Source organism: Mustela nigripes, chromosome 10 (assembly GCF_022355385.1).
Source record: "Mustela nigripes isolate SB6536 chromosome 10, MUSNIG.SB6536, whole genome shotgun sequence".
NCBI lineage: Eukaryota > Metazoa > Chordata > Mammalia > Carnivora > Mustelidae > Mustela > Mustela nigripes.
Genome location: NC_081566.1, coordinates 63,789,415 through 63,815,470, shown reverse-complemented (window position 1 = coordinate 63,815,470; position 26,056 = coordinate 63,789,415). Strand labels below are relative to the sequence as shown.

Genomic DNA, 26,056 nt, shown 5'->3' with positions numbered 1-26,056 from the left:
TCTGCGCCTCGAGTTATCTGCACTGGGGACTGGCTAGCTCCAGCCGGCTCCCCTGCCACCCTGTGGACAGACTTCCACAGGACGTACCTGTCCTCCAGGCACATCTGATGCCAACTGCCTGCATCCAGGCCATGCTTTCTCCTGAGCAGGGGAGGAGGGGAGGGTTCTGAGGATGAGGGAGGATGGAGATACTGAGTGTACGACATGGTGCAAAGGCTTGTGACCTTCCAGGGATCAGTCCTACCTGACGGCATCTTACTCTTCATTATCCAAGGCCTTTCATATGGGAGCAATTAGATTTAATTAATTAAATGTTCTCCTTGAGATGGAGCAGAAGTGAAAATACGGTTAAGAAACACTGTTCTAGCCCGTTGCTTCACTCAGCTGTTGAGAGACCACCTGGATTTAATTATATTATCAAGTGATTGTCAATGATGACAGCTTCTGCACCTGTTTTCTTTCTTAATTATCACAGTGACAGTGACGCCTGTATTATGAACTCCATTGTATAGACACAGAAGTCGAGGTTACTGAGGTAAACCAAAGGCCGTGCCCATGGAGCGGCAGTGAGAGGCTAGAACACAAGCCGCTGGCAGCGCTGGAACTAGACCCCGAGGCCCTTGACCTTCTGCCTGGGGAGTTTACCTAGAAGTACTACGGGGGTTGCCTTTAAAGCGTTTCCCTTGCACTCCTCATAATTCTGGCCATATCTCAGCTAATAAGCAAATGCTACTTACTTTATTTGCTTCCAGCTGGGATTCCAGAGTTCCTGTTTCTTTGAGCAAAGACCTAGTTATGAACCAGATATCAGAAGTCAGTATTTCACCCAGACAGACCTATTCCAACACCCTACGTTTCTCTACTCCTGTGTCTATTATACGGCTCCTTTGAACTGAATTTTCACACCAGATTTTCAGGAAACTGAACTGTTCTGCCAACTGGCAAACTGCTCGATGGATGGGAAGAGAAGGAAGGTCTGCTCTTGTTCTTCGTGTCTGCAAGGCTTCGGTCCCTTCCTCATGGCTCTTACTCGACACATACCCTGAACCTAATGAGGTTCAGACGCCCCCTAGTGGGATGCAGACAGTCTGACACTCAGCGTTCTCTCTCCATCCCACCTTCAGTCAGGTACCCTCTGGGTCTGATGGTGATGGAGGAGATGACGAAGATGCCTGGGCGCCAAGTCCTCCTCATTATTAGTTTTACAGAATAGAACAAAACATACATAATAGCATAAGATACTGACCCGTCCAGAAAATAAGCCCTGGGCATGGAGGTCCGGACAGGAATCAAATGAGAGAAAAGAGAAATCACACATTAACACAAATTACTTCAATGATCTTCTTTCCCTAGATTAATGAAATATTCTAAATCTAATAGGAGCCTGTTTTGCACTGCTCCCGGAGTCTCTCCATCTTGGAGGAACTCAGAGCCTCTGTGCAGCTGCTGTGTTAGGATGAAGACCTCTGGTTTCAGGTGATGTGCTCAGTGCTGGGCACATGCTGCCGGGGGATGGATGAGGGACCAAACCAGAGGGACAGGAGGATGAGCTGTGCTCCCTCTGCCTTCTGCCCGATGACTTTTAGCTGTGACACAGGTTTTCCTTTTGCTCACCATCTGGTTTTTCTTTGTTGGGTTCGTAGGAACCGGATATATCACGGATTGTCTAAACCACCCCTTCAACTCTCAAAAGTCCCCATTTCTGATCCAGCTACTGGATAGGGTCCACCAAGTTTGACATTTATTCTAATGTATTACAACCTTCCAAGTCTCCTCTTTTCCAGGTCATTTGCCCCGGAGCATGTGACAAATGCTATTTTCATGTAGAAGACATTCTGCCTCTAATAAAAGCAATTAGCGTAGAGTATCTCACTGATTCTCACCAGGGCTCCGTGATCAGGCAGCATGATAGCTTCACTGCAGGTGCTCACAGTAGGCTCGTGCCCATAAATACATATGTGACCTTGAGTGAGTCCATTTGTCTATGGAACTTCTTAACACACTTGGAGGCAGAGGTAATCACATCTGCTCTATACAATTTTCAAGTTTGCAGGGAGAGTTAGGGAGGCCATGGGTATAGAGGCACTTTGTAAAGTGCAGACATAAGGGCCTATGTTATTTCAGACTTAATCACAGGCAACAGGAATAAAAAATGAGAGTATCTAGGCGAGAATACGGACATGTGGACAATGGGCAGTGACATGACATTCTCTTTTCTTGGTTTTGCAAGGATTACTTTAGAAAACCATCAGTTCCAGACTTGAGAAGCACTCACAGGATATGGTGAATTTAGAACCACATAAGTGCTGTAGGACCCCTTCCCGCTCCCTTCAGGCATGTATTTCATCCCCACGCTGATGCAGGGGTCACTGTGCACCTGGTCTCCAAGATCCACTGAAGGAAGGCGCTGGCGTTCTGCTCAAACTCCTGGCGCATCTCAAAGTTCTTGACCTGTCTCGCTTCTTCCTTTTGCAGCTCCTGCTCCCGTTCCTAAAACCCCGAATCACAAATAGTGGCGTGAACATTGAAGACCTTTCTTTGCAGTGAAATAGCTGGTTCCTACACGCGCCCCTCTCCCCAGTCTAACACGTCTTCCGGAAGCATGTGCTACCTAGGCGCTTGTATTTCCTCCCGACCACCTCTCCTTGCAAAGGGGCGGGAAGCTCCCCTCACACCCCAGAGTGGTTGCAGGTGTCACTAAGACCAAGCCCAGTAACAAATAAGCTAGTAATAAAGGCAAATCGTCCTCTTCTCATTTTTTTTTTTTTAGGTGAAATCTTCATTTAAATGAACATAAACACAGCCCTAAAGGGAAAAGTAGCAACAAGCTGCCGCACCCCACACCCCACCACTGTGGTCTCTCTCTGACAAATAAATAAATAAAATCTTTTAAAAAATAAAATAAAATTGGTGGTAGTTGGGTGACATTTTTCTTTGTGAAACTTTTTAATGTTCTCCATAGTTTCTATGATCAATAATATTATACACATAAAATTATACATAAACACATTAAAAAGGCACTTTGGAGGTAGGTATAAAATAAGGTTGTAGGGAATCTATAGACTGTGAACTTATACACGAACCTCATGAACTTCCATACCCCGTGTTTAGAGCCACCTCCTGGAGCCGTGTTTGCTTCCTTGAATCACTGCTCAACAGCCAGAGGCATGAGAGTGTCTGAATGCTGGGGCGTAGGGTTGTACCCACCAAGAGCATATTTCTGACATTTCCTTAGACAGTTCCTATTCGTGACTGCTGACCCAGCATACTTATTAACTGTGTCCTTTCTTTCTCAAAAGATCCCCCCACAACTTGTACAATACATTGGGTTGTCATGCTCACCACCGTGAAAGAAAGCCTCTGTTGTGTGCCGTTACCTTGATGATGTCAGACAGGTTCTTCCAGAACTTCTCTAGCACCTCCATCGTTAACCACGTGTAAGGGCTGGAGGGCACATTTAAGGCCTTAATCTGCTGGTCCAGCTCCAGCAGATTGTTGAAGTCAGATTGGGCCCCGGCCAAGGAGGCCAGAAAGGCCTCATGATCCTTCTGCAGCTGCCGGACCGCGTTCAGGGAGACACAGTGCACAGGCTCCGACAGGTCCTCCTCGGCATTCTCACACCAGTGGTTGAAAGCGGAAGCCTTGTGTGCAAATTCCATGAACAGCTCCTCAGCCTGCAGAGAAAAAAGTCATCTCCATCTTTCCTGATAAAGGCCATCAGCAAGAGAAAAGACTGAGGATTAAAAAGACCATATTTAAGTATTTTCAGGGTCAGCTCTCCAAGAGGGCAGAACTGAAACTACCGAGGACATGAAATCAGTGGGCGCACGGGTGCATCTGAGGCACTGCCCAGGTCCTGGTCCCCTGATGTGAAACTAGTCAAGTCTTCAACATCTACAAATAAAGAGGCTGAAGGACTCCTAGAGTTGTTTTAGCGCCAAGAGTCCAAACGAAGCAAGGTCCATTTCCAGTGATGAGATTTCACGGTTTCTTATTCTGAAGTGTGTGCCCTCCTTCTTCCTGGCACATGGCGAACATGTACAAGTAGGCATTAAATGAATGAATGGGTGAATCATTCAATCTGAGATCACTGATGGGCTAGGCCACTCTCTCCCATTCTGCTGGCTTCTTCTTTCTCTCTTCTGAAGACAACGCCTCTCTGGTGTCTTTTTGTCTGTGCCAAGTCCTTTTCTTGCTTTCTTTCCAAAATTTATTCAGGGCTCAATCCAGTTCCTACCCTCTAAACTGTACCCTTATCCCTCTGTTACGGTCTGGAATTATCCAGATGCTCTGAATGACTGAACTGTCTGAATTTCTGAACAAGAGAAATAGTATGGATTGTTCCAAACAGTAGGTGACCAAAAATGGTTTTAGATTAAAATGTTCCATAGACTTAGGGTCAGCAGTTTGTATTTCCCAATAGATTTATCTAAGGCAAATGTGAAAATGAGTTTTCATTCCCAAATATGGAGGTTAAGGAGGAGAAAATTGGTCCAAATGGAAGAGGGATGTCAAAGGTGTTAGACCATTACATCTTACCCTGTACTCCCTTCGGCACTCTCTTTGTAAAATGTAAAATACAGAAATAGTTGATATGGCCCCTACACGGGAAAGACACAAAAATCTATAAGGTACCTAGTATCACTTCCTTAATATTATGCATTGTCTCTGTATTTTACAAAGATTCTATAAGCAGGAAATCAAATGACAAACCTCTTTGCAGAGGTTGAAAGTTAAGCAAAATAGAATAAATATGTAAAACATCTTTCTATGTAGAACGCATATATGTGTGTAAAGTTGCCCATAAGTTTATTTAGTTTTTCACTTAGGACTTATTTCTGTAGGTACCAAGCCCTTCAATAATTAGTTAAGGGTCCAGACTGACTGACTTTTATCTGTGTGCTTGTTTCTTAATTCCCTTTCCCGCCTACCCTGACTTGCTGCCTGGTACAAGACTTCTTATGGTCTAGGAATGCTCGGTAATTTCACTGAGCATCTTGACTTCCTTTTATTATTGATTATTTTTTATGATCGGCATTGAACCTTAGCAGCCACCAGTAGACAGAACATTGTCATCACATAAGCCTATAGAGAGCTTAGTGCCTTGTACTGCATTCTCAGGTCCATGATCTCTCTCAATGGTTGTAACACAGACCAGCAGGAGACAGTGGTAATATAGTCGTATTTCACAAATGGAGGAATCAAGGCTCAGAGATGTGAAGTGACATATACAAGGTCTCCCAGCTCAGGGCAACACAAGATGAGAACTCAGGTTTCCCTTGTTGAGTGCTCCTTTCATTTGGTTAGAGGACAATGTAAGGAAAGCCTTTTTTTTTTTTTTTTTTTTTTTTTTTTACCTGCTGTAGGGGCAGCTGCTTCTCTAGCAACTTCTCTTTGTGGGCTGCAGAGGCTTCCAGCAGCTGTTCCCAGCGCCTCAGCAGAGCGTCATGGCGCTGCTCAATAGCTTTGGCCTGACTGTGCTGAGCAGCCACCAGCTGGTCCTTTAGGTCAGTTATCTCTGACAGTCTGTCTCGCTGGAAACTCTGCAGGCTGGCATCCAGAGTGTCCTGGGAAAGACCCAAAGAGGAGCTGTGAACAGAGAAACAATGTAGGTTCCCAGGGACCATTCAAACCTGGGTTCCACCAGATGTTCATCATGGACCAGAGAAGGTCTAGGAAAGAATTAGAGGGAGGGCCAAGCAAAAGGCAACATAACTTAGAGACCTACATGAACATTTGTGGCTGGAGTTATGGCTAAGTTCTGGTGGATGCATGTTCTATAATCAGAGCTTAGGTTAGCTATATAATCAATAATAAAGGAATGTTGCAGCATGATATGATCTTCATTTGTGGAGTCCAAACTAAATGCTCCCCACAGCTCACATCCTTCCTCAGTCTCTTACATCCCCTGTTAGATTTTGTGTTCTGAGAAGTAGCAGTGCACTGCTAGAGATCTTGGAAGTATGCACACTAACAACAGATCCCCTAGAGAGGGCAGTTACACATTTAGTGTGGTGTTGATATCAAAATCACAAAATTCTAGACACTATACTTCCAGCTTTTACACGGTGGCTTGTATTTAAATAATTCTTCCTTTGAGAACAACTTTAATTGTTGGATAAAAGTACAACACATCAGCTGTTTAAACGAGATTGGTACACAGCTAAGGTCACTGGACTTCCAGGAATCAAAACTCTAGAAAGGCAAAATAGTAGTAAAATTAGAGTAATAGTCTCTGTCACCCTTCCCTGTGACACGTGAGCTGCATAGGTCAAAAGACTGAGGGAAAGCAGCTGCTCAGAGCTCTTGATAATCTCATGGGACTAAACAGACAGTTTCTGGGGAACCAGGCAGCCAGGACTGGAGCAGTGGTGGAAAAAATTTGGTTCAATATTCTGCCTGTTTTCCCCTTGAGGCACCCATGGGTTCCTAAACTCTATAGGATAGGAGTCCCAGAAGCCAAGCAGAAAACAGTCGCAAAGAGTCAAAGATGCTAAGTAGAATCCTCAATAGCATCACAGCACTGAACTGAGGACACAGAGGAGTAGCACCAATTAAAGGGATTTAGTTGAACCCCTAAGAGGCCCTAGAAGTAAGAGCTACCTGAAAAGGTCAAGTCCTAAGGAAAAAAAAAAGTCTCTCTCTCTCCCTCTCTCTCTATATATGTATATATAGGTAGATAGATATCTATCTATATATATATATATCTTGAATCATTTCAGTCCCTGGCCAAAACGTAGGGGGGAAGGAGCAGGGGAGGGGGAGGGTACAAATATTTTGAATCAAAATTCACAAGTTACATGACTTTGAATGTAAATGAACTCACTATTCCAATAAAATGATCAAAGTAGACAAACAACACTCAACCCTGAAATTTTAGGAAGCACATGTAAAATATGAAGACACTCCATGTTTTTGTGTTTATTTCAACATCATTCATATTAGCTGCGATATGGAAACAATCTGTGTGTCCATCAACAAATAAACAGAAGATGTGTTGTGTGTGTGTTTGTGTATGTGTGAAATGGAATACTATTCTGCCATGAAATGGAAGGAAATCCTGCCATTTGTGACAGTTTGCATGAAACTTGAGAGCATATGTTAAATGAAACAAGTCAGAGAACCACAATTGCTGTTGATATCACTCACCAGTGGAATCTAGAAAGGTCAAATGTAGAGAAACAGTAGGCTGGCTGTTGCCAAAGGTTGGAAAGAGGGGGAAATGAGATATTTGTCAAAGAATACAAACTTTCAACTAAAAGAATCACTAATTCTGGGAATCGAATGTATAACATGATTACAGCTCAGAGTCCTGTATGATATACTTGAAACTTGGTAAGAGAGTAGATCTGAAATATTCTCAAAACAAAAAAGAAGTGGTAATTACATAGTGGAATAGACGTGTCAGCTAATGCTACAATGGCAATCATTTAGCAGTGTATAAATGTATCAAACCAACAACAAAAATATAGGATATAAAGACATATATGTAAAGAAATAAAAGAAAACAACCAAAGGATGTAAATTGATATATACTTCAGAAACAAAATAAAATAAAACAAACAAACAAACAAAAAAACCCTGGTACTCTAGTATGTGAAGAAGAAAACTTTAAATCAAGAAATGTTATTAGAGGGGCACCTGGGTTGTTCAGTGGGTTAAAGCCTCTGTCTTTGGCTCAAGTCACGATCCCAGGGTCCTGGGATAGAGACTCGCATTGGCCTCTCTGCTCAGCAGGGAGCCTGCTTCCCACCCCACCCCCACCCCCCACCTGCCTCTCTGCCTACTTGTGATTTATGTCTGTCAAATGAATAAATAAAATCTTTTAAAAATATTAAAGAAATGTTAGTAGAAAGAACATTTCATAATTAAAAGTATCAATTCATTAAGATGCTTTATAATTTGAAATGTCAACACAACTGTGAAACTAGCTTCAAAATATATAAAAATAACAAAGTATTTAAACAACATGATTAACCACCAAAATCTGACAGGTAATATAAACCACTGTAAAACACACACATTATTTTCAACTATACATAGACTATTCACAAACAGGCCATTTGCTGGATGTAACTCAAGCTTCCAGAACAATATAGAATGTGTTTTTAAAATAAAGTGGAATTAAGCTAGCCATACACGTCAAAAAAGAGAAAATTCCCAAAGGTTTGGAATTTCAGTGAAATAAACTGTGGAATAGCCAACGAGTTAAATAATTAGTTAGAAACAACAGAAATATCTAATCTGAGTGATTATAACAGAAGTAACATAGGAAATTGTGAGGTGCAGCCAAAGCACTGTTAGAGGGAAATTTATAACCTTACATCAAAATGATAAAAAGGAGAATGCCTACATATTTGATGTTCTAAATGTTTACCTCAACAGATTTTTTTAAATAAGTTAATCTTAAAGAAAGTAATATAAAATGATAAAAATGTAAAAAGATATTAATGGAAAATAATAAAAAATAACAAAGAAAATTTTAAAAAATTGGTTATTTAATAAAAATCATATACTCTTAGCAACAGCAAGACTGGTAGGAGGGAGAGGGAGGAAAAACTGCAAGTTACCAATATTGGGAAAGGAAAATGTAACAATATATCATATCCTACAGATAAGAAAACCACAGACTTGGGGAACAGGATAATCCTAGTGTTTAACTTCCATGTATGTGGGCCATGGACATGCTTGGCACCTGCCCAGGAGCTGCCCTTTCCTCACCTGCTTTGCCAGGAGAGTGAGGGAGGCAGCGAGGTCTGTCCCATTGCCATTGGTCTTCAGACTTGCTTCCTTCTCAGCTAGAGAGCAAAGATGATTGATTAGAGGGGAAAGGTAGCTGCTCTTGAATCAGCCTTGGTAAGGAGAAAAGAAATATTTATTCTAGGTCACAAGAGAGCCCCCTAACTTGGGAGTGGATCATTTACTGGAAGATGGGAGTAGTAGGGGCTGATGGGTGGGTTGTTTGGACATGTGCAACATAGAACTGACTGAACAGAGCTAGAGCCAAGGGAACTTCTGAGTATCTTGAGAAAAAAGAAAAGAAAATTGCAGATTAAACATAAGTTGGGAGTAATCAAACACACTGCTTTTTAAAGAATGTTTTGCCACAGCTCTATCATTTTGAATATCACAGATAAAATCACCAACTTCCCAAAAATGTGTTTTCTGGAATTCTGGTCTGCAGTCAGCCATCAGCATGTTTTCTGAGGTGTGTGTGTGCACACACAAGCACACAAATGTGAGTGTAATTATGTCCAGAAAGCATAGGATTCGGTGAGGAGAGTGGATCTCTCTTCCCATAGGAAGTGAAAACATCCCAGAACCTATCAGTGGAACCCACCAGCACTTCTTCTGTCCCTCACACGTCATACCTATCCAGGCCTCCACCACGTCAGCCTTCCAATTAAACTGCTGAAAGGCGTGATCGTCTTCCAGTTGCAACTTCCAAGCTTTTATTGCCATGGACAGAGAAGGGATCTTTTCTTTGAGAGACTCTATCTTGGCAGAAATCTTCTCCTTTTGCTGACTTTTCTCCTGGGACGCCAAGGTGGAAGGGAGAAGAAGAGACAGATACATGGGTGGACGTCCAGAGCTAAAAGTTGGAATTCTTTACTATGATAAAAGAGGTGTCATTTCCCCCACTCCAAATATGTAACTACTCTCTTCTGGGTCTAATGCATTTATTTTATTTTTCGTCCATGCCTGGGATGGTTATTTCCACTCTAGCATTTGGGAGAGCTTCACATGTTTGTCTACCCGAGTATGGTCTTCTTAGCTGGAATGCCCTCTGTCTAAAGCTCTTTATGTAGCACTTAATCAGTGAGGATTTGTAAAGACAAGCATTTAAACAAAAGAATGATTTTCAAGTCACAAGGAGGTTTCAGTCTGGTCCTCCTCCCTAGTGGCGTACAAAGAAACCTCTTTATATTTTTACAATACTCTATAACCAAATCGTGCCATGAGCTCTTTATAAATGCCATGTTCTGCACACAGTGAGTAAGAGGGTCAACCAAGGACTGAAGAACATCTGCAGGATATACTTGAAAACTTGAAAAAAGAATTTATTAAAAGCAGCAACCGAAGAGATAACTATTTGCTCAGAACAAAAACAAGGTAGCTAGGCAGAGAGTATTAAAATTTGATGTGTGAGTTTTAGCACTTCTCAGGATACTATATTCAAAGCAATCCCTTTTGGAAAATGAGGTTGGCCTGGAACCCCCGAGTTGCTCACCTTATTCAAGATGTCTTCTCCTTGAGCACATATATCTTGCACTCGGTTCTCATGGACAGCAAAGTCACTTTCCAGGGTTTCGTGCTTCTTTAGCAAGCTCTACATAAACGAGTCCGTGAGAATCAATACTTCCAAGCCTGGACAATCTAACCCACCCCCATTCTGACTCCAACTGACGCTCCCCACAGGGACGACTGAGCTACATGGACAGAACAGGGGCGTGTCCACTTCTCCCATCGTGCCGCTGAACGCTTCTCCTGAAGCTCTTCACTTGCCAAAAGTGGCGATCTTACCAGAAAAGAAAGAGACAAAGGACTACAGTGATATTCTTTCTAACTGACTGTGTGAACTTCAGCTTCTTTTTGAACTTCGGAATGAAAGTGTGGGTAAAATGTAAGAATTCTACCATCTTGAAATTTATATAATTCCATGAAAAGTTGTATCTAACATATAGATAATAAGTATCATCTTATACCTAGAACAGACCTAGGAGTGCCTGGGTGGCTCAGTGGGTTAAGCATCTGTCTTTGGCTCAGGTTATGATCCCAAGGTCCTGGGATGGAGCCCCAGACCAGGCTCCCTGTCCAGTGGGGAGTCTGAGTTTCCCTCTTCCCACTGCTCATGCTCTCTCTCTTGCTCTCCTGCTCACTCACTCTCTCCCTCTCTCTCTCAAATAAATAAATAAAATTTTAAAAATAAGAAAAAAAAAAAACTGACCTAAAGGTAGCTAAAGAAACTCTGAGCTGTTTTGAACCTCAGCATTAAACTTCTCTATGTCTACTTGTTGCTGCAAGGATGGAGAATGGAGTTAGGACAAAGCCCAGGAACACTGTGTCTCCTCCTTCTCAGTGTTCTTCTGCGTGTTATCCAGTCCAGCCTGCTCTGCCCACTGCTACTCCCATCCTGAAAGGCCTGGGCTGCCTCTGCTGCCTTTGCCTCGTCTTGTCACAAAGACACCTGTTCACTTTTCCTTCTACATTGCATACTAACCTGGGCCAAAGGAAGAAACAGATTTCATGTGACTCTCATACTTTTAACTACCACATTTTGAAAATAAAAGGATTTCTGTTGTATGGTGTTTTTAGGCATAAAATAAGATGGTTATTTCTTTAAGTACAAGATGGGCTACATGATCTTGTATGATTGTATTATATGTCAACTTGATGCAGCAACCATATATGGAGATTGGACACATGATCCACTGTATAAAATAGACTGATTCAGCTAAGTTTTCACATACACATAATGCATGAAATAAAGTCTCTTCAATACCACCACCTTCTGTTTCCAGTGTCTTTTCTGTGCTTATCCTTGGACACCTCAGAAGCTCAGGTACCCCACATCAAACACAAATTTCATTTAATTAAAATTGGATAGGTGTCCCTCTTTCAAATATATTCCTAGGTAGCCTCCTTAATATTGTCTTAAAAGTTGATAAAGCCAACGCTTAAAACATATTTTAAATATATCTATTACGTGTCTCATGATTGCAAGAAGTTGATCAGAAACCTATTCTCTTCTCCTGACATGTTAAACAAAAGGAGAAGATGAGATCCCTGGAAAGAAATTGAAATTCAACAGCAGGTAAACAACTCTCTTTTCTCTTATTAGCCAGTGCATATGAGCTCAGGAAACCAAACACTCAGAAGGTCAGTGTTTTCTTCATGAAAGATGACATAGAAGGGCTATGGAGACATATATCTTAAGGTAATAAAAGGATTAGCAAAAAAGCTTCATAAAATCTTTTCCTGGAATTCGTACGTTAGTGCAAAACCTTCTCATTAAAATGAGTTTCTGAATGTGATGGTATAGAAATTCCTATTGAAAGATCAGGATTGGCAGAATGGGTTCAAACATCTGATCCAACCCTACATTGTCTACAAAACCACGCATCATCTACAGTGGTGTGGGCAGTTGTGAAAGCGGCACGCTGGCCGTAGGGGACGCTGTGGAACAAAGCCCTGGAGCCACCGGACGTTCCTGCGCAAAAAGATGAAGGGTGCCTTAGCTCTCATCTCAGACAACAGTGAGCTCTAAATGGATTATTAAAATTAAAATGCAAAGCTCTAAACTTTTGGAAGAAGACATAGGAAAAGATCTTCAAGATCTTTCAAGGACTAGGCAAAAAATTTTTTTTTAGATTTGACACAAAGCACAGAAGGTCAACAGTTAGAGCAAACAATCATTTGGACCAGAAAATGGGCAACAGAGGAGAGGAGACATATCGCTGAAGAAAATACAGAGATGGCAAATAAGCACATAAAAAATCTGCCATAAAGGAAATTCACATTCAAACCACAATGAGCTACCCTGCGCTCCTAGCAGACTGCCTAAGATAAAGATGATGACGGCCTCAGATCCTGCAACGGTGGGAAGGAAGCCAGGGTCACGCACACCCAGCCAGCCAGTGTGCAACATGGTACAGCCTCTCCAGAAAGATTTTTTATGTATTTTTAAAATTTTTTATGTTTATTATGTATTTTTATGTATATATATTTTTTCTGTATCTATTAACTGCTTTTACAAAACCAAACACGCTGCTAATCTATGATGCAACTGTTGGACTCCTGGACATTTATTCCCGAGAAATGAAATCCATGTTTATGAGGAAGCTTCTGCATGAATATTAAAGGCAGCTCTACTCCTAACAGCTCAAACGGGGAAACCGATACCCTTCAACAGATGAGCAGATTGAACTGGTAGGTCCATCCCATGAAATACCACCCAGCAGTCACGACAAAGGCACTGAGGCTGCACACAACTGAATCAATTCAATCAGCAGACGATTATGCTGCATGAGAAGCCGACCCTCCAAAGGGACATACCATGTGAGCTCATTTACACCACGTTCTCGAGATGTCAAAAATTGTGGAGGCGTAGAACAGAATGGTGGTTGCCCAGGGCTAAGGATGGGGTGGGGGCTGGAGGGAAGGCGTGCTCTGTAAACGGGGAGAGGATGATGTGCTGCGTCCTGACTGCATTGGGGTCAGGGTCCCAGCAGATGCTGCCATTGGAGGAACCTGGGTAGATGGTAGCATGGGGCCTCCCTTTATTCTTACAACTGCAATGTCTGTCCCCAATTCTCAAGACCAAAGGTTTCATTTAGAAAGGGGAAGCCTTTGGGAATATTTGAGGTGAAACCTTAAACCATTTAAATGTGTCCCATGGGTGCACATGTCCCAAAAGTCTTTTCAGAAGAAAGGGGTCGGTAGTGTGACTTGTACGCTATGCAGGTTTTAACCTTTCTCTTGCCAGTGTGAGTTTTTCCTTATGTCATCACATAAGAGCGAATTAATCCTCACAGAGAATTCTTGGTAAATCCCTAAGTTGTAAGGCCAGTAGGCACAGAAGTCAAGGTCCTAAAAACATTATTTTCTTATGACCACTCTCAGAAGCTTTAAAAATCCATATTAACTTGAGATCATGTGGACCATTTGTTCTTGTCTTTATTGGAAACTCTACACTGTATTTACAAGGATGTCTCTAAATTGTGGAACTGGTGCACCTGCCAGGTAGCCCTGCTAAAACTGTATTTTCTAGAAACCACCACCAATGCCCCGGCATAAGAATCTCTCCTATTCGGTGTAATATTAGTATTTGAGGGAATCTTTAGAGAACCTTCCCCTAGGAGGGAAGATCTGTAACAATGATGACTTGAAGTCACAGAAAGACCTTAAGTCATGGGACTGAGCTTTGAGTCCCGCCTTCACACCTGACTGATTCCACGATCTTGGGCAAGTTACTTAGATCACTGCACCTTGATTTTTCATATTTAAAACTGGCAGGAGTATCCATATTTCCATCGTCTTTTTCTCCCACCAGAGAGTGCTTCTTTTCATAGATGAAGTGTTGACTACTTAAGAAACGATTCAAACAAAAGGAAGATACTGGCCGTTCAGCCTCCAGCTCACCTGGGTCATGGCCAGTGTGTCTCCAGAGCCCCCTCGGGTAACCATAGCTTCCTTCTCACTGATCCAAGCTTCCTCCTCCTCCGCATTCTGCAGGAATTCCAAGTACTCCAGGGATTCCTCCAGCCGATGCCCTCTGCAACAGGGCAGGGAGCCTCAGTGAGGACGAGAAGATAGCAGGACTCGGGGGAGTACCGTGAGTAGAATGGCTGCACCAGGCAGCTGCAGTGGGCCTGAGCCTCAGAACAGTCTGGCCTGAGCTCCTGTGAATGAGGGAGGCTCTGGCCCCAGAAGTTCTGCTTTCTGGCATCATCTGCTCTCTGGGAATCTTTGTTAGGGGAAGGAAGACTTGTCCAAACACGAGGGCCCCGTATCAGAGTTAGAGGACGGCATCAGTGAAGTAGTGTCTCTTTCCACTCAGAGCACTGTGGTTCCTCTTACACGGTGAAGGCAGCTCACAGTGCTAGAAGTTTCCTTGTATTTCCCAGAAAGACATGTCTTCCTGCCACCAGTAGGTATGGAATCCTAGACAGAAACTGTTCTCTTTGGCTTTGTGGCTTCAGGGTTCTCAATGGCTATGTGGCTCTCCAGAAGAAAATATATCCCCTTGGTCTTTAGTTCCGAGGGGCACACAGTGCTAAACTTGGGGCCGGAGGGGGGGGCAGTGTACAAAGTAAGACAGACCCAAGGGTGTGACCTGGTGTGAAGGATTGGCACGTGAGGCCCATAATGATAAAGGACAACAGCAAGTATGCGTGGGAGCAGACGTGTGTTCGGACCATGGACACCATGGTCCTCCATGCCTCTCCTTGGGGTTGTGGGGGCAAGCTTCATGACAGACTGGCATCTGAGCAGGGACTTTGATGATAAACAGAGAAGGGGAGCTGGGGACCAGCAACCCAGGAAGACAGCTTGGCCCCCTAACCCCCACTCACCGAGCGGCAGCCAACTCTTTGAGCTCCTCCCAGTGTTGAAAAAGTTGAGTCAGCCGCTCCTGGATCTCCTCTTGCCCCACAGCAGCCTTATCTCCCAGTCTGTCTGCTGCATCCAGCACACTCTGAAGGACACACACACCCACGTCACCTTAACCCGAAGACCTTCCCCATTTAGTTAGAGTGCCCTGGCAAGGCAGTCAGCTCCTCCTGGCCTCTATGTTATTTATAAACTCTATGGTACTTGGGGTGGTCTTGAAAATCTTGGGAGAATGAAGTCACCTGCCATCAGGTTCACCATGCTAAATAGCCCCTCATGCAACTTCAGTGTCCATACCAGGCTACATTCCGTGACCTGCTTTCTGCATTATTCATGGTCACAGGGCAATGCAGAGCTGTCTTCTTCCCCTGGGGCTCGGCTCAAGTACAACTTTCCCAGATGTCTCAGCCTGCACCAGAGTCAGCAAAAAACTGTGCCTGCAGGGTTGAAAGTGTCCCTTCCAGGGAAAAGCACAGACCCTGGGCAGAATCCTGCTCACAGGAGACAAGGTGCAGAGGTGGGGAGAACGGCTGTGAGCTCGATGCCGAGCTCCTGTGGCCCTGCATGCAGCCACCCCCTGGTGCAGCCTCACCCTACGGATCCACAGACCTCGACCCTTCCTACCTGGATGGTGGGCTCGTGGGCAACCAGCTCCCCCTCGAGGCGCTTCTGCTTCTTCAGCAAGTTCTGAACCCCCTGAAGGTCCCTCCCGTAGTCCTGGGAGCTCACACGTAACAACTTCTCCCTGGGACCAAGGAAGGCAATGGATAGTACTTTAGACACGCGAGGTCACGCTAGAACACAGGTTTTCTAAGAGTGGGTGTGTGGCTAGAGGTGGGGAGGCAGTAAATTCTGGAACACTCAGGTGTCCGTAACCACAAAGATAATTAGCACCGGAGGTCTTCTGCGAAACTTCTGACCACACAAATGAAAATGATATGCTGGTCCCCACGTCCCGTCCGCTCCCTCGCCTGTCTACCTGTGTGTCTTGTCTTCTTTGCTCAAGAACACACATTTCTCTTTGGAAAGAGAAATGATTCTCTTTCCAAATGTGTGAAAATTATACACACACACATATAAACGACCTTATGTACATATGTGGCCTTCATGGCCTTCATTATTTTGTCTATTAATATCAATAATGAATTTAGGTAGAATGGATATAAAAAGCTGATATGGTAGGAGCCACGGCTGTTGAGTAGTTTCCGAGTGTAAAACGTTTGACCACCGCCACAAAGCACAGACAAGATTCTGTCATCTCACTGTTTCTGAAGTTCCTGAGATGTTCTCCTTGCTGCTCTAAGCACAAGATTCCCCTCTAAGTCATTGATTACCAGAAAGAATCATCAGGCTTATAGAAGGGGAACACAATGAGGCAGGTTAAATGGAAAGTCGGGAAAATAATAGGATCTACTAAGATTTTCCCAATCACATGTTTTACCACAAAAGCGAAATTAGTAATGAAACTATGGCAGGTACTGGGTGATGTCCTGTGTGCAGTCTGGTGGCCCCTCAGATTCCGAGGATGGAGCTAGATGGTATTGTGCTGAGCAAAATAAGTCAGAGAAAGGCAGACACCCTATGATTTCGCTCAGATGTGGAATTTAAGAAACAAAACGGATCAGCATGGCAGAAGGGGGAAAAAAGAAAGAGAGGGAGGCAAACTCTTAAAGACAGAGACTCTTAAAGACAGAAAACACACTGAGGATTGATGGAGGGAGGTGTGCGGGAGCTGGGCTAGGTGGGTGATGGAGGTTAAGGAGGGTACCTGTTGTGATGAGCGCTGGGTATTATATGAAGACAAGAATCACTGAATTCTGGAAACCAGTGTTGCACAGTGTTTTTTTTTTTTTTTTTTTTTTTTGCATGTTAACCAACTAGAGCTTCAATATATATGTTTTTTTAATGACAAGAATCTCATCAGTTGAGTACGTTATAAAGACCCAGCTGTCTCATTCAGACATTACACATTCTATGAACTGTTTAGAACAAGCGAGCATACACGGTTACTTAATTTTGTTCCCAGAGTGTACGTGAATTGCTCTCCACTTCTCTGAGCCTGTCTCCTTCTGCCTGCATACGGCAAGGTAATTTGAGAAGAATAAAACCCATGTTAACTTTAGGCTAAGGCAAGCATGGTTAGAGGTAATATCAACTGTAAGAAACAATTACATATTTCAATTCAGCACCAAATGGGAATGTGTTTGGCAGATCATCGGTTCTCTTTGGTTATTGGTGCAGTGTGGGCCAGCCGTACATACTCTATCCATGATTCCTCATCATCTAGGTCCTGGAAGAACTGGAACAAGGCATAGGCCTCCTTGAGTTTCTCATGGTGCGCAGCTGCCAAATCCTGGACATTCAGGAAGCGCTCGTTGACATTATCCCTTTCCTCCACGATCTGGTCAACATTGAAAGTCCCGCTGGAGAGCAGGTCAGCAGCCAACTCATTCAGATCCTTGAGTGCATCCTAGAAATTCCAGGTGTGCTCAGTGAACAGAACAATGCAGATAGGAAAAACAGCCCTGGACTTTAACCCCACTGGTGCAGGTTCAAAGACTGTGTCAAATAGACTCTTTTTGAAGATAGCCAATTTGATGATATGCTCTTTTATCTCAGCTCGGATGGGGACAAGATCAGAGAGCGTGACGCGTAACGTGACTGTAATACTCAACCTGTCCATTCACCTCCTGACATTCTCCCTTGCTGTTTCCTCCTCTTCCCAACTAGAAAATGAGTGTAAGTGCGTGTCTCCAAACAGGACTCTGTTCCTCACAGTACTGAGTCTGGCACAGATTGATGGATAGAAGTATTCAAGAAGACCTATTCTACCATAACATTTCTAGGGTGGCCACGTCCAGAGCACACCCAGGCTCTTCTGTCTGTTTTTATTCTAAGTCTGCCCTTCTAGTGTTGTCTTGGGAAATGTCATCAAGTCCTAAAGCTCTGGAACTTACAAAGCCTTTGACTTCTTGTTCTTTCTGTGTCTACCTCTGCCACCAAGTAAAACTGATAATATAAAATTCTCCAGGATGAAATCAATACCTGCCAACATGTTTATCACTGCTCCCAAGACACATTTCTACTTGATGTTGGAAGGCAAATGGAATTCTCCAGCAAATTTCCAGAGTGTATGTATAGTTCAACTTCATTGTACATGACATCACACTCCAATTTTTTTTTTTTTTGCTCTCTATAATTATGTAAAATAAACGTTCTTTCAAAGGCCAGATCAAATATGAGCTTTGGAGGATAGTGAGTTTATGCAAATGCATCACTAAGAGGTAGACAAGATAGCTTTAGGACCCCCTTCCTGGATCCTCTTCCTTAGAACTGTAGTTTCACGGTAAGTGGCTAAGAGTGAAATGTCACAGCTCTGCAGCTCACGGATTTGATCTGGTTATAATGACTGCTGGCTAAGAATGCTAAGGTCAGTTTTGCAAGAAAATATTTTCAAATGGCCTCCTAAGATGAGAGAGGGCAGTTGGAACCATTTCCATTCTGCCCAGAGGAGTGAGATCCCAACACCGCTTACCTTTCGGGCCAACATCTCTGTTTCCAACAGCTGATGTTTCTTGAGCAAGTTTCCTGCTGAAGCTAAGTCCCTGGCCTGATCTTTCATGGCCAGCAGTGTCTCTGCCTGCAAATAAAGGAAAACGCAATGAAGCTTCCAGATGAAAACTGCCTTTAAGGAGAACATTAGCAACCATATCCCCCAACTTTTCCCAAGAAAGTCAAGGAAATTGTTCATGCATAATCCATTTACTGGCACGTATTTATTAAGCTCACATGCCCCCACCATTCTGAGTATAATTACCTCTGAGAGCCAGAACTTAAAGTCTTGGATGCCCGTGTTGAACCTCTGTTGGCGACTTGCCTCTTCGAGCTTCTGTCCTTTGTCAATTGTCTTCTCAAGCAGGTGGTTCCAGTGGTCTTCCAGGTCTTTCAGTTGATCCTAACCCAAAGAAATTGGGGGATCACTATGGTCTTTAGGATCCTGAGTCCTGTGACAACTTCAAAGGATACTGGAGGGGGCTAGGAGCTAGGGACTAGCCAAAATCCGCCAACCGTTGAATGCCATACATTTTTAACCAGTTAGTTAGTTAGTCTGGGAAACAATAGGAGGTGTTGGAAGGAAGTTTGAGGAAAGGGTCCTGGGCTGTATAGAGAGACTGGTGCCGGCCTAAGTGCCAAAACTCTTGGCAGTAGGGATAGAAAACATCAAACAAGCATGACAACACTTAGGACTTAGTTCTAAAACTTTCTCAGAGTTCTAGGTACTGAGTTTGACAGAAGTGATAAGCTCTGAGCATCATGGTTTCCTGCCTTCTTTATGTGGCAGCCAGAGGGAAGATCGCTAACCAAAGAACACACTCCACATCCCCACCCACGGAAACGTTGAAGGAAGAAGAGGATTCTCCTCACGTGCCTTTAGCCCAAACCACCCTGAACAGAATCCCTACCTTCATGGTCTCTTCACTGATGTCACATGCCTTCTGGTCAATCAGAGATTCCCCCAGTCTGAGGACTCCCTCTACCTCATCAGCTCGGCCCAGGACCTCTTTTTCAAAAGCCTGGTGCTTCACGAATTTTCTCTGAAGGGAAAGCAGAAACTAAATTAGCCTGTAATCTAGGGAAGCAAGATAGATAAATTCTGTTTCAAAGAAAAAGTAATGTTCTGCCATAATAAACGGGGGCTTCCAAAGGACCCACCCCTTCACGTTAGACTCAGAAGCCCCTGAGGGCTGGCAGTGGTCTCAACAGTGAGCAAGAGTTTTGTGTAGGGAGGCGACCCTTCATCCAACAATCTGGATATGCTGGAGTTTTCCAAGATTTCTATTTCGAACTTGCCTGAATGTTGGTGGGATCTTTGTAGGATTCATCGCAGGCTACGGGTAGCATCTCACTGATCCATTCCTCCAGGTCCTCAAGGTCATGGTGGAATTTTTTGAGGTCAGCATAGGCACCAAGTCTTTTCAGCTCAGCAGTCAGCAGTTCTTTGAGAGCATTCCATCTGGAGGAAGAGACTAGATCGCTCTCTGCCCTCGACCCTTCCAGCAAGCTTTGATGCCATATCTGCAGTCTTCTCATTTGCCAACCTGTCCCTTCTCTCATTCTTTACAGATTTGCATGCTATATATAACATAGCTATATATTATTTAGTTATATACTATATATTATAATATCATGTAGAGTGTACATATACATATTATATAACATATATATTGCATCTAATATTACATATTATGCACATAGGTTTAGTTGTTGCATAGTCTTATTATTTTCAAATACAAAAAACACTGGTTAAGTCAGTAATTTTTAAGTCGTATTCCATGCCTTTCATTCTGTGAGTCTAGATCAGGAATGTTTCCAAGTGTCAAGATAGTTTTAGGCATTTAGAAATGAAAAGAACTGAGAACGGGACCTCCATCCTCCATGCTAGCAAAGAGCCACTCTGCTACATCTTCCATAGCTCACAGAACACCTGCTCAGGCCTGACCTGTCTTGCACCCGTTGGAACCGAGCAGCAATCTCCTCCTTGGCATAGTGGTCATCCGCTATGAGCCGCTCTACAACATGGTCTAGCTCAGTGATCTTTTTTTCCTAGATAGAGGAAAAGAAAAAAGCCCAGATGTCTGGAGGTTAGGCCTTCAGCGGAATCCCAGACTCTCTCCTAGAAAAGGACAAAGACACCCTTTGTGGCTTCACAAAGGGGAACAAAACAAGGGCCTGAGAATAAATGCCATGAAACTGGCTTTTAACTCAACAGGAGTAGAAACATTAGTAGTGACACTAAGAAGGGCTGCTATGGTATGTACTCTTCTGTTAGGGACTCCTACGATACTGAGCTCCTGCGGTACTGAGTTCCTATGGTACTGACCTCCCTAAAGAACAGACCCCTCCCATGACCATGGCAAAGGGTGACTCCTGCATTGGGTGGGATGTTAGCATAAGCAGTATATAAAGTCACTTCCAATTCTAAAAGTTAACTTGTAAAAGGCTGGGCTGGCGGTAAGTTGGTCCGAGACCATGAGTGACTTGAGTTGAGACTAAGTCACCATGTGAACTGCCCTGTCTACCTCAGAGTTTTCTCTAAGAAGCAAATGGGAATTAAGATACTTGTAAGTCACAAAACCACAAACATGTATAGAATCTTTGTTATCATCACTAATATTTGTTATTGGAACTCTTGCGTTGGCCGTTATTACCTGGGAAGCGATTGCTTCGTCCAAATCATCCCGTTTCTTCTGCAAGGCCGCTAGAGTGTCTAAGGAACTATGGCCTTCTGACCTCAGGAAATTCTCGCGCGCCAGCATCCAGCTCTCAGCCTGATCACAGTTCCCGTGGAACAACTATGGGAAATGAAGGTAGAAGTTATATCCAATCCAGGGGACAGAGGAAAGGATCTATTTTTCTCCTACAACACGAATATAAGAGATCCTATATGGGTTGCTTATGTTCTTCCAAGAAACATTCACACGGTTGATCTTAGCTCTTCTGTACCTTTTACTCTTCCCTGAAAACACATTGCTTCTGTTTAAGCTACACTCCATTCCCCTAGTGCATTTCCCATATGCTGCACCTAGTGGATGCTGGCTGGTTATTGCTTTAGGACCATCATAACCACTACCCTCAGGGCCACCAGTAATCCGCTCATCTCTTGCATCACTGGCACTAATCACTCAGACTTCTTTAGCCTCAAAATGTTCATCATTTTGTTTTATTAATAATCACTTTCTGTTCCTGCATGGTCTGTCTACACCTCTAATTTCACTACTTCAGATAAAGGATGTTATGTTACTAATCTTTGTGTTTCCAGGACTCCACACCCAGCAGGTTCTCAACAAGAATCAATCAACCAAACTCTCAATCAATAAATACATTTGAATCACCCTCTCTTGGGCCAAAAGCAGATCCCTACTTTGGTCCTTCTAACAGGGATACGAGCAGAGAACACCAGGATGTTGAGAGCAGAATGGCAGAGAGCCAAGAAACGCCCCTGTGCCTCCAGGACGGCAAGCCCGGTGACACGAGCACCTGTAGGAACTGTGCAAACTTGCCCAGAAGGAGCAGACTGAGCTCAATCCTTCTTAACGGGGTCAAGTGTGCTTCACCTGCAACTCCAGACACTGATCCAATATCCTCTTGCGTTGATTCCAGGCTTTCTCCAAGTTGTCCTTCTTCAGCCTGACCGCCTCAAGCTTGTCTTCAATTTCAGGACTGGAACGGTGCCCACTGCTTATAAGTTCTGCACCGAAGTCTTCTAAGGCCTGGAAGGTGGGCGCTTCAGCCTCCATGTCAGCACGACGCTCCTGTGTTGGAAAAAGGAAGAGGCTGGTGGCACCAGGGACATCTCAACAATGTTGCAAAGTGAGGGAAGGGTGGGGGGTCATGTGATCAGTGGCTGTGGATTTTGTAGCCAGACCTGGTGTCGCTCCAGCAGGATCTCCGTGCCGATTAAATCTTCAGCCAGCTCCTCTGAGGACACCAAGCCACCAATGTTACTGATCCAGTTCTCCAGGTCCCTAGAGAAATAGACGTACTTGGATTGACAAAAATCCGTGCAGCTTGCAACAAGGCTATCTGTCCTTGGCTTTTTCCTCCCTAGAGAATATTTCTGGATTCACACCTTCCATCTGGCTTTACATGCTTCACAGACCTTAGGTTTGTTGTTCACACTGGTTTTTGTTTGCTTGTTTTAAAAAGCGAATTTACTATTGTAAATTCATTGCACATGAATCTTCTTGTGTATAAGGAATGAAAATAATCTTTAAAATGAAATAGATAAAAATATAAAATTATAGAGATGAAGACAGACAGACACTTTCTTGAATTTGATAATGATGCCTAAGAAAAATTCCAAGTAAAAGGAAAATCAGGAAGAAGACAAGTGTGATAAAGATGATTTACTAGAAACCAATTGGAAATGTTTGCTTTTTTTTTATCTTGACAAGCTGTTATTTTTTTTTTCAAAGCTTTACATAAATTCTAGTTATGTGGAGCATAACAAAAAGCATGGAGGACATGGGGAGTTAGAGAGAAGGGGGTTGGGGTAAATTGGAAGGGGAGGTGAATCATGAGAGACTATGGACTCTGAAAAACAATCTGAGGGGTTTGAAGTGGCGGGGGGGTGGGAGGCCGGGGTACCAGGTGGTGGGCATTATAGAGGGCACGGATTGCATGGAGCACTGGGTGTGGTGAAAAAATAATGATACTGTTATGCTGAAAATAAATAAATGCATAAAAAAATTAAATAAATGCATAAGATTTTTTTAAAAATCCTAATTAGTTAATATTAAAAGGGGTACCTGCACCCCAATGTTTTCAACAGCATTATCAACAATAGCCAAACTATGTAGACAGCCCAAATGTCCATTTACTGATAAATGGATAAAGAAGATGTGGTGTTTATATACAATGGAATTACTCAGCCATCAAAAAGAATGAAATCTTCCCATTTGCAATGACATGACTGGAGCTAGAGTGTATTATGTTAAGCAAATAAGTCAGAGAAAAACATATACCATATGATTTCACTCAAATGTGGAATTTAAGAAAGAAAACAGATGAGCATTGGGTGGGGGAGGAAAGAAAGAAAGAGAGAAGAAAACTGTGAACGACTCGCAACTAGAAAGAACAAACTGAGGGTTGACAGAGGGAGGTGGGTGGGGGTGGCTAGATGGAGGGTGGGCGGTTGTGATGAGCCCTGGGTGTTGTGTGTAACTGATGGATCACTGAGTTCTGTTGTTTACACTCTTTGACTTAATAATGGGAAGCCCTTATGTTTGAAAATTTCTTCACACGTATTGTCTCTTTCCATTCTTGTAATAATCCAGTAGAGAATTCTGGGAACTCTTCTGTCTTCAGTTTGGAGATGAGGAGGTCAGCCTAGAGAATGTAAGTGATTTGTCCACGTAATAGAAATGAAAACGGACGTCTGGGAGGAACCCGGACACTCAAATCCTCGACCAATACATACTCCATTACTCTAAATGATTCTTGTACATAAGGAGTAAATTCTTGGGTTTAAGGATGAATTCTCTATGGAATCTCAGGAAGGTATGTCTTTATTCTTACTTTGATTCCCAGCATGCGTGCACACATACACAAACACACACGTACACACACTCGTGCATGTGCACACACATTTATGTAAACTCTCTCTCTCTCTCTCTCTCCATGCTCTCGATGAGACCAGGGCCCACTTCTTACTGTCAGCAGTCCAAGAGGAATGACAAGGAAAGCTAAGGTCCATGACCCAGAGGATAAACATCAGGTAACAATGCACTCATTTGTAATTCTGTGTGACGCCCATATTAGCATCACATACAGAGACTCTTTCCTCTTGCTGAAGAAAAAACAAACATCTACTCTAGGGCAGAAAGGTCTTTTCTTTTATAAACTCATGTATTCACTTAAACAACTAAGTTTCACTGGGTACTTACTAAGTACCAAACATTGCAGAAGAGGAATTCACACTTTAAAGGAAAAAAAAAAAAAGGCAAAAAAACACAAAAGGCTAAAACAGCCTGGAAAGCAGAGGGTCATAAAGAGATAAAAGCCAGTGTCAGAGTTGCTTGGATGGAGGGAATATTACCGCTGCGTACTGAAGAGTAGAGTTCACAAAGGGAAGGAGGCAGCATCTGACTTGAGTCTGAAGTCAGAGCAGAATCTGTATGTCCAGAGAGCTGTGAGCAGGTATGATTTGGGGGGTGGCTGTGGACGCTATTTATTTATATTATATGAAAAACTAGAGCATCCCAGAGATGCCAGAGGAACTGCAATTATTTACCAAAAATAAATAATTTTTTTTTCCCAAAAGTATAACATTGTGAGGAGCTACTTCTTGGATCCTTGATTCCAAATGCTCCTCCCAGCAGATGATGGTGATGGGGCAGAACATGGAAGCTGTTCCACAGATAAAGTGTCTGTTTGCTCCACTGTGATAATGTCTAGGGTCTCTAGCAAGGCAACAGAAGTTCTCAGGATTTTATCTTAACATGTCTAAGCTTATGCCCCAACAGTTGTCTTGAGCCCCCTGATATGCAAACTTGTGCTCCGGCTGCCCCCACCTCCTGAACATACTATACCATTCTTAACCTCCTACCTTTCCATGCTAGTTCTGTGCATTTGTTAGGATGCGTGTTTGGACTGTATTGCGTTCGACCGTGGGTATCTGTGCTCTGCTCTGTCTTTCCAGTAGGAAGAAAACGCCCGTCGTCTACACCACTCCACACAGCACCCTATGTAGCATATGTGCTCTAGGCATATGTGTCAAGCATATGTGTCTAGCATATGTGTCAAGCATATGTGTCTAGCATATGTGTCAAGTCAGGCCTCAGTGGTGTCACGTTCGTTCAAACTTGGGTATTCTGTGGCTTGAACTACTGGGGCTATGCTTTCTGTGCCTCCACCAAGGTATGGTCTGGATGTGGACATACCCTCCAAACCAGGAGTAAAGAGCACCTATATCCAGACTGCTCCTAGAAGGTCTGCACGGGGCCAGATGTGACATCGCCCACCCCACCTGGTGGAGCCTGCCATTGGAGCTTTACCTGGCTCGCATAAGGAAGGTGTAGAATTTCTGGGCCTCATTTAAGTTCTCCTTCCGCTCCTCTGAGTCCTTCAGCAGGCTGTCCCATGCCTCCTTCAGCTCTGTCCCCTGCCTCCGCAGGTCATCAGCAGCATCTGGGTGGGACTCACTGAGCCGCTCTGCTGTCTCCACCAGCATGGTCACCTGAGGAGATGCAAGAGCTCTGAAAATCAGCAGTTAGAGCCATACCTAATCTTAGCGAAATACCACTTCTGAGCCCTGGCAATGCTCACTCTCCAGTAGATGTCAGGGAGGTAAGAGAACATTTGCTACTTCATAAAATAGGGCCAATCCTTTCAGTACACACGGTAACTCCCTCTAGTAGTCAAACTGGACATTACCAAACTTCTT

The 26,056-nt window shown here is 43.5% G+C and overlaps 1 protein-coding gene across 1 annotated transcript in view; it reads right to left on the bottom strand.

Annotated features, from left to right (window-relative positions):
- Positions 1–26,056, bottom strand: part of LOC132025813 (spectrin alpha chain, erythrocytic 1-like) — a 64,253-nt gene that overhangs the window by 3,794 nt on the left and 34,403 nt on the right. Inside the window, 21 exon segments of the mRNA XM_059413559.1 lie at positions 738–789; positions 1,247–1,264; positions 2,378–2,490; positions 3,378–3,674; positions 5,358–5,567; positions 8,722–8,798; positions 9,372–9,534; positions 10,232–10,330; positions 14,143–14,275; positions 15,075–15,196; positions 15,736–15,856; positions 17,373–17,581; positions 18,647–18,751; positions 18,929–19,066; positions 19,575–19,706; positions 19,963–20,125; positions 20,612–20,715; positions 21,321–21,464; positions 22,227–22,424; positions 22,538–22,637; positions 25,668–25,849. Of these exon segments, the coding sequence (XP_059269542.1) occupies positions 738–789; positions 1,247–1,264; positions 2,378–2,490; positions 3,378–3,674; positions 5,358–5,567; positions 8,722–8,798; positions 9,372–9,534; positions 10,232–10,330; positions 14,143–14,275; positions 15,075–15,196; positions 15,736–15,856; positions 17,373–17,581; positions 18,647–18,751; positions 18,929–19,066; positions 19,575–19,706; positions 19,963–20,125; positions 20,612–20,715; positions 21,321–21,464; positions 22,227–22,424; positions 22,538–22,637; positions 25,668–25,849 (2,880 nt within the window).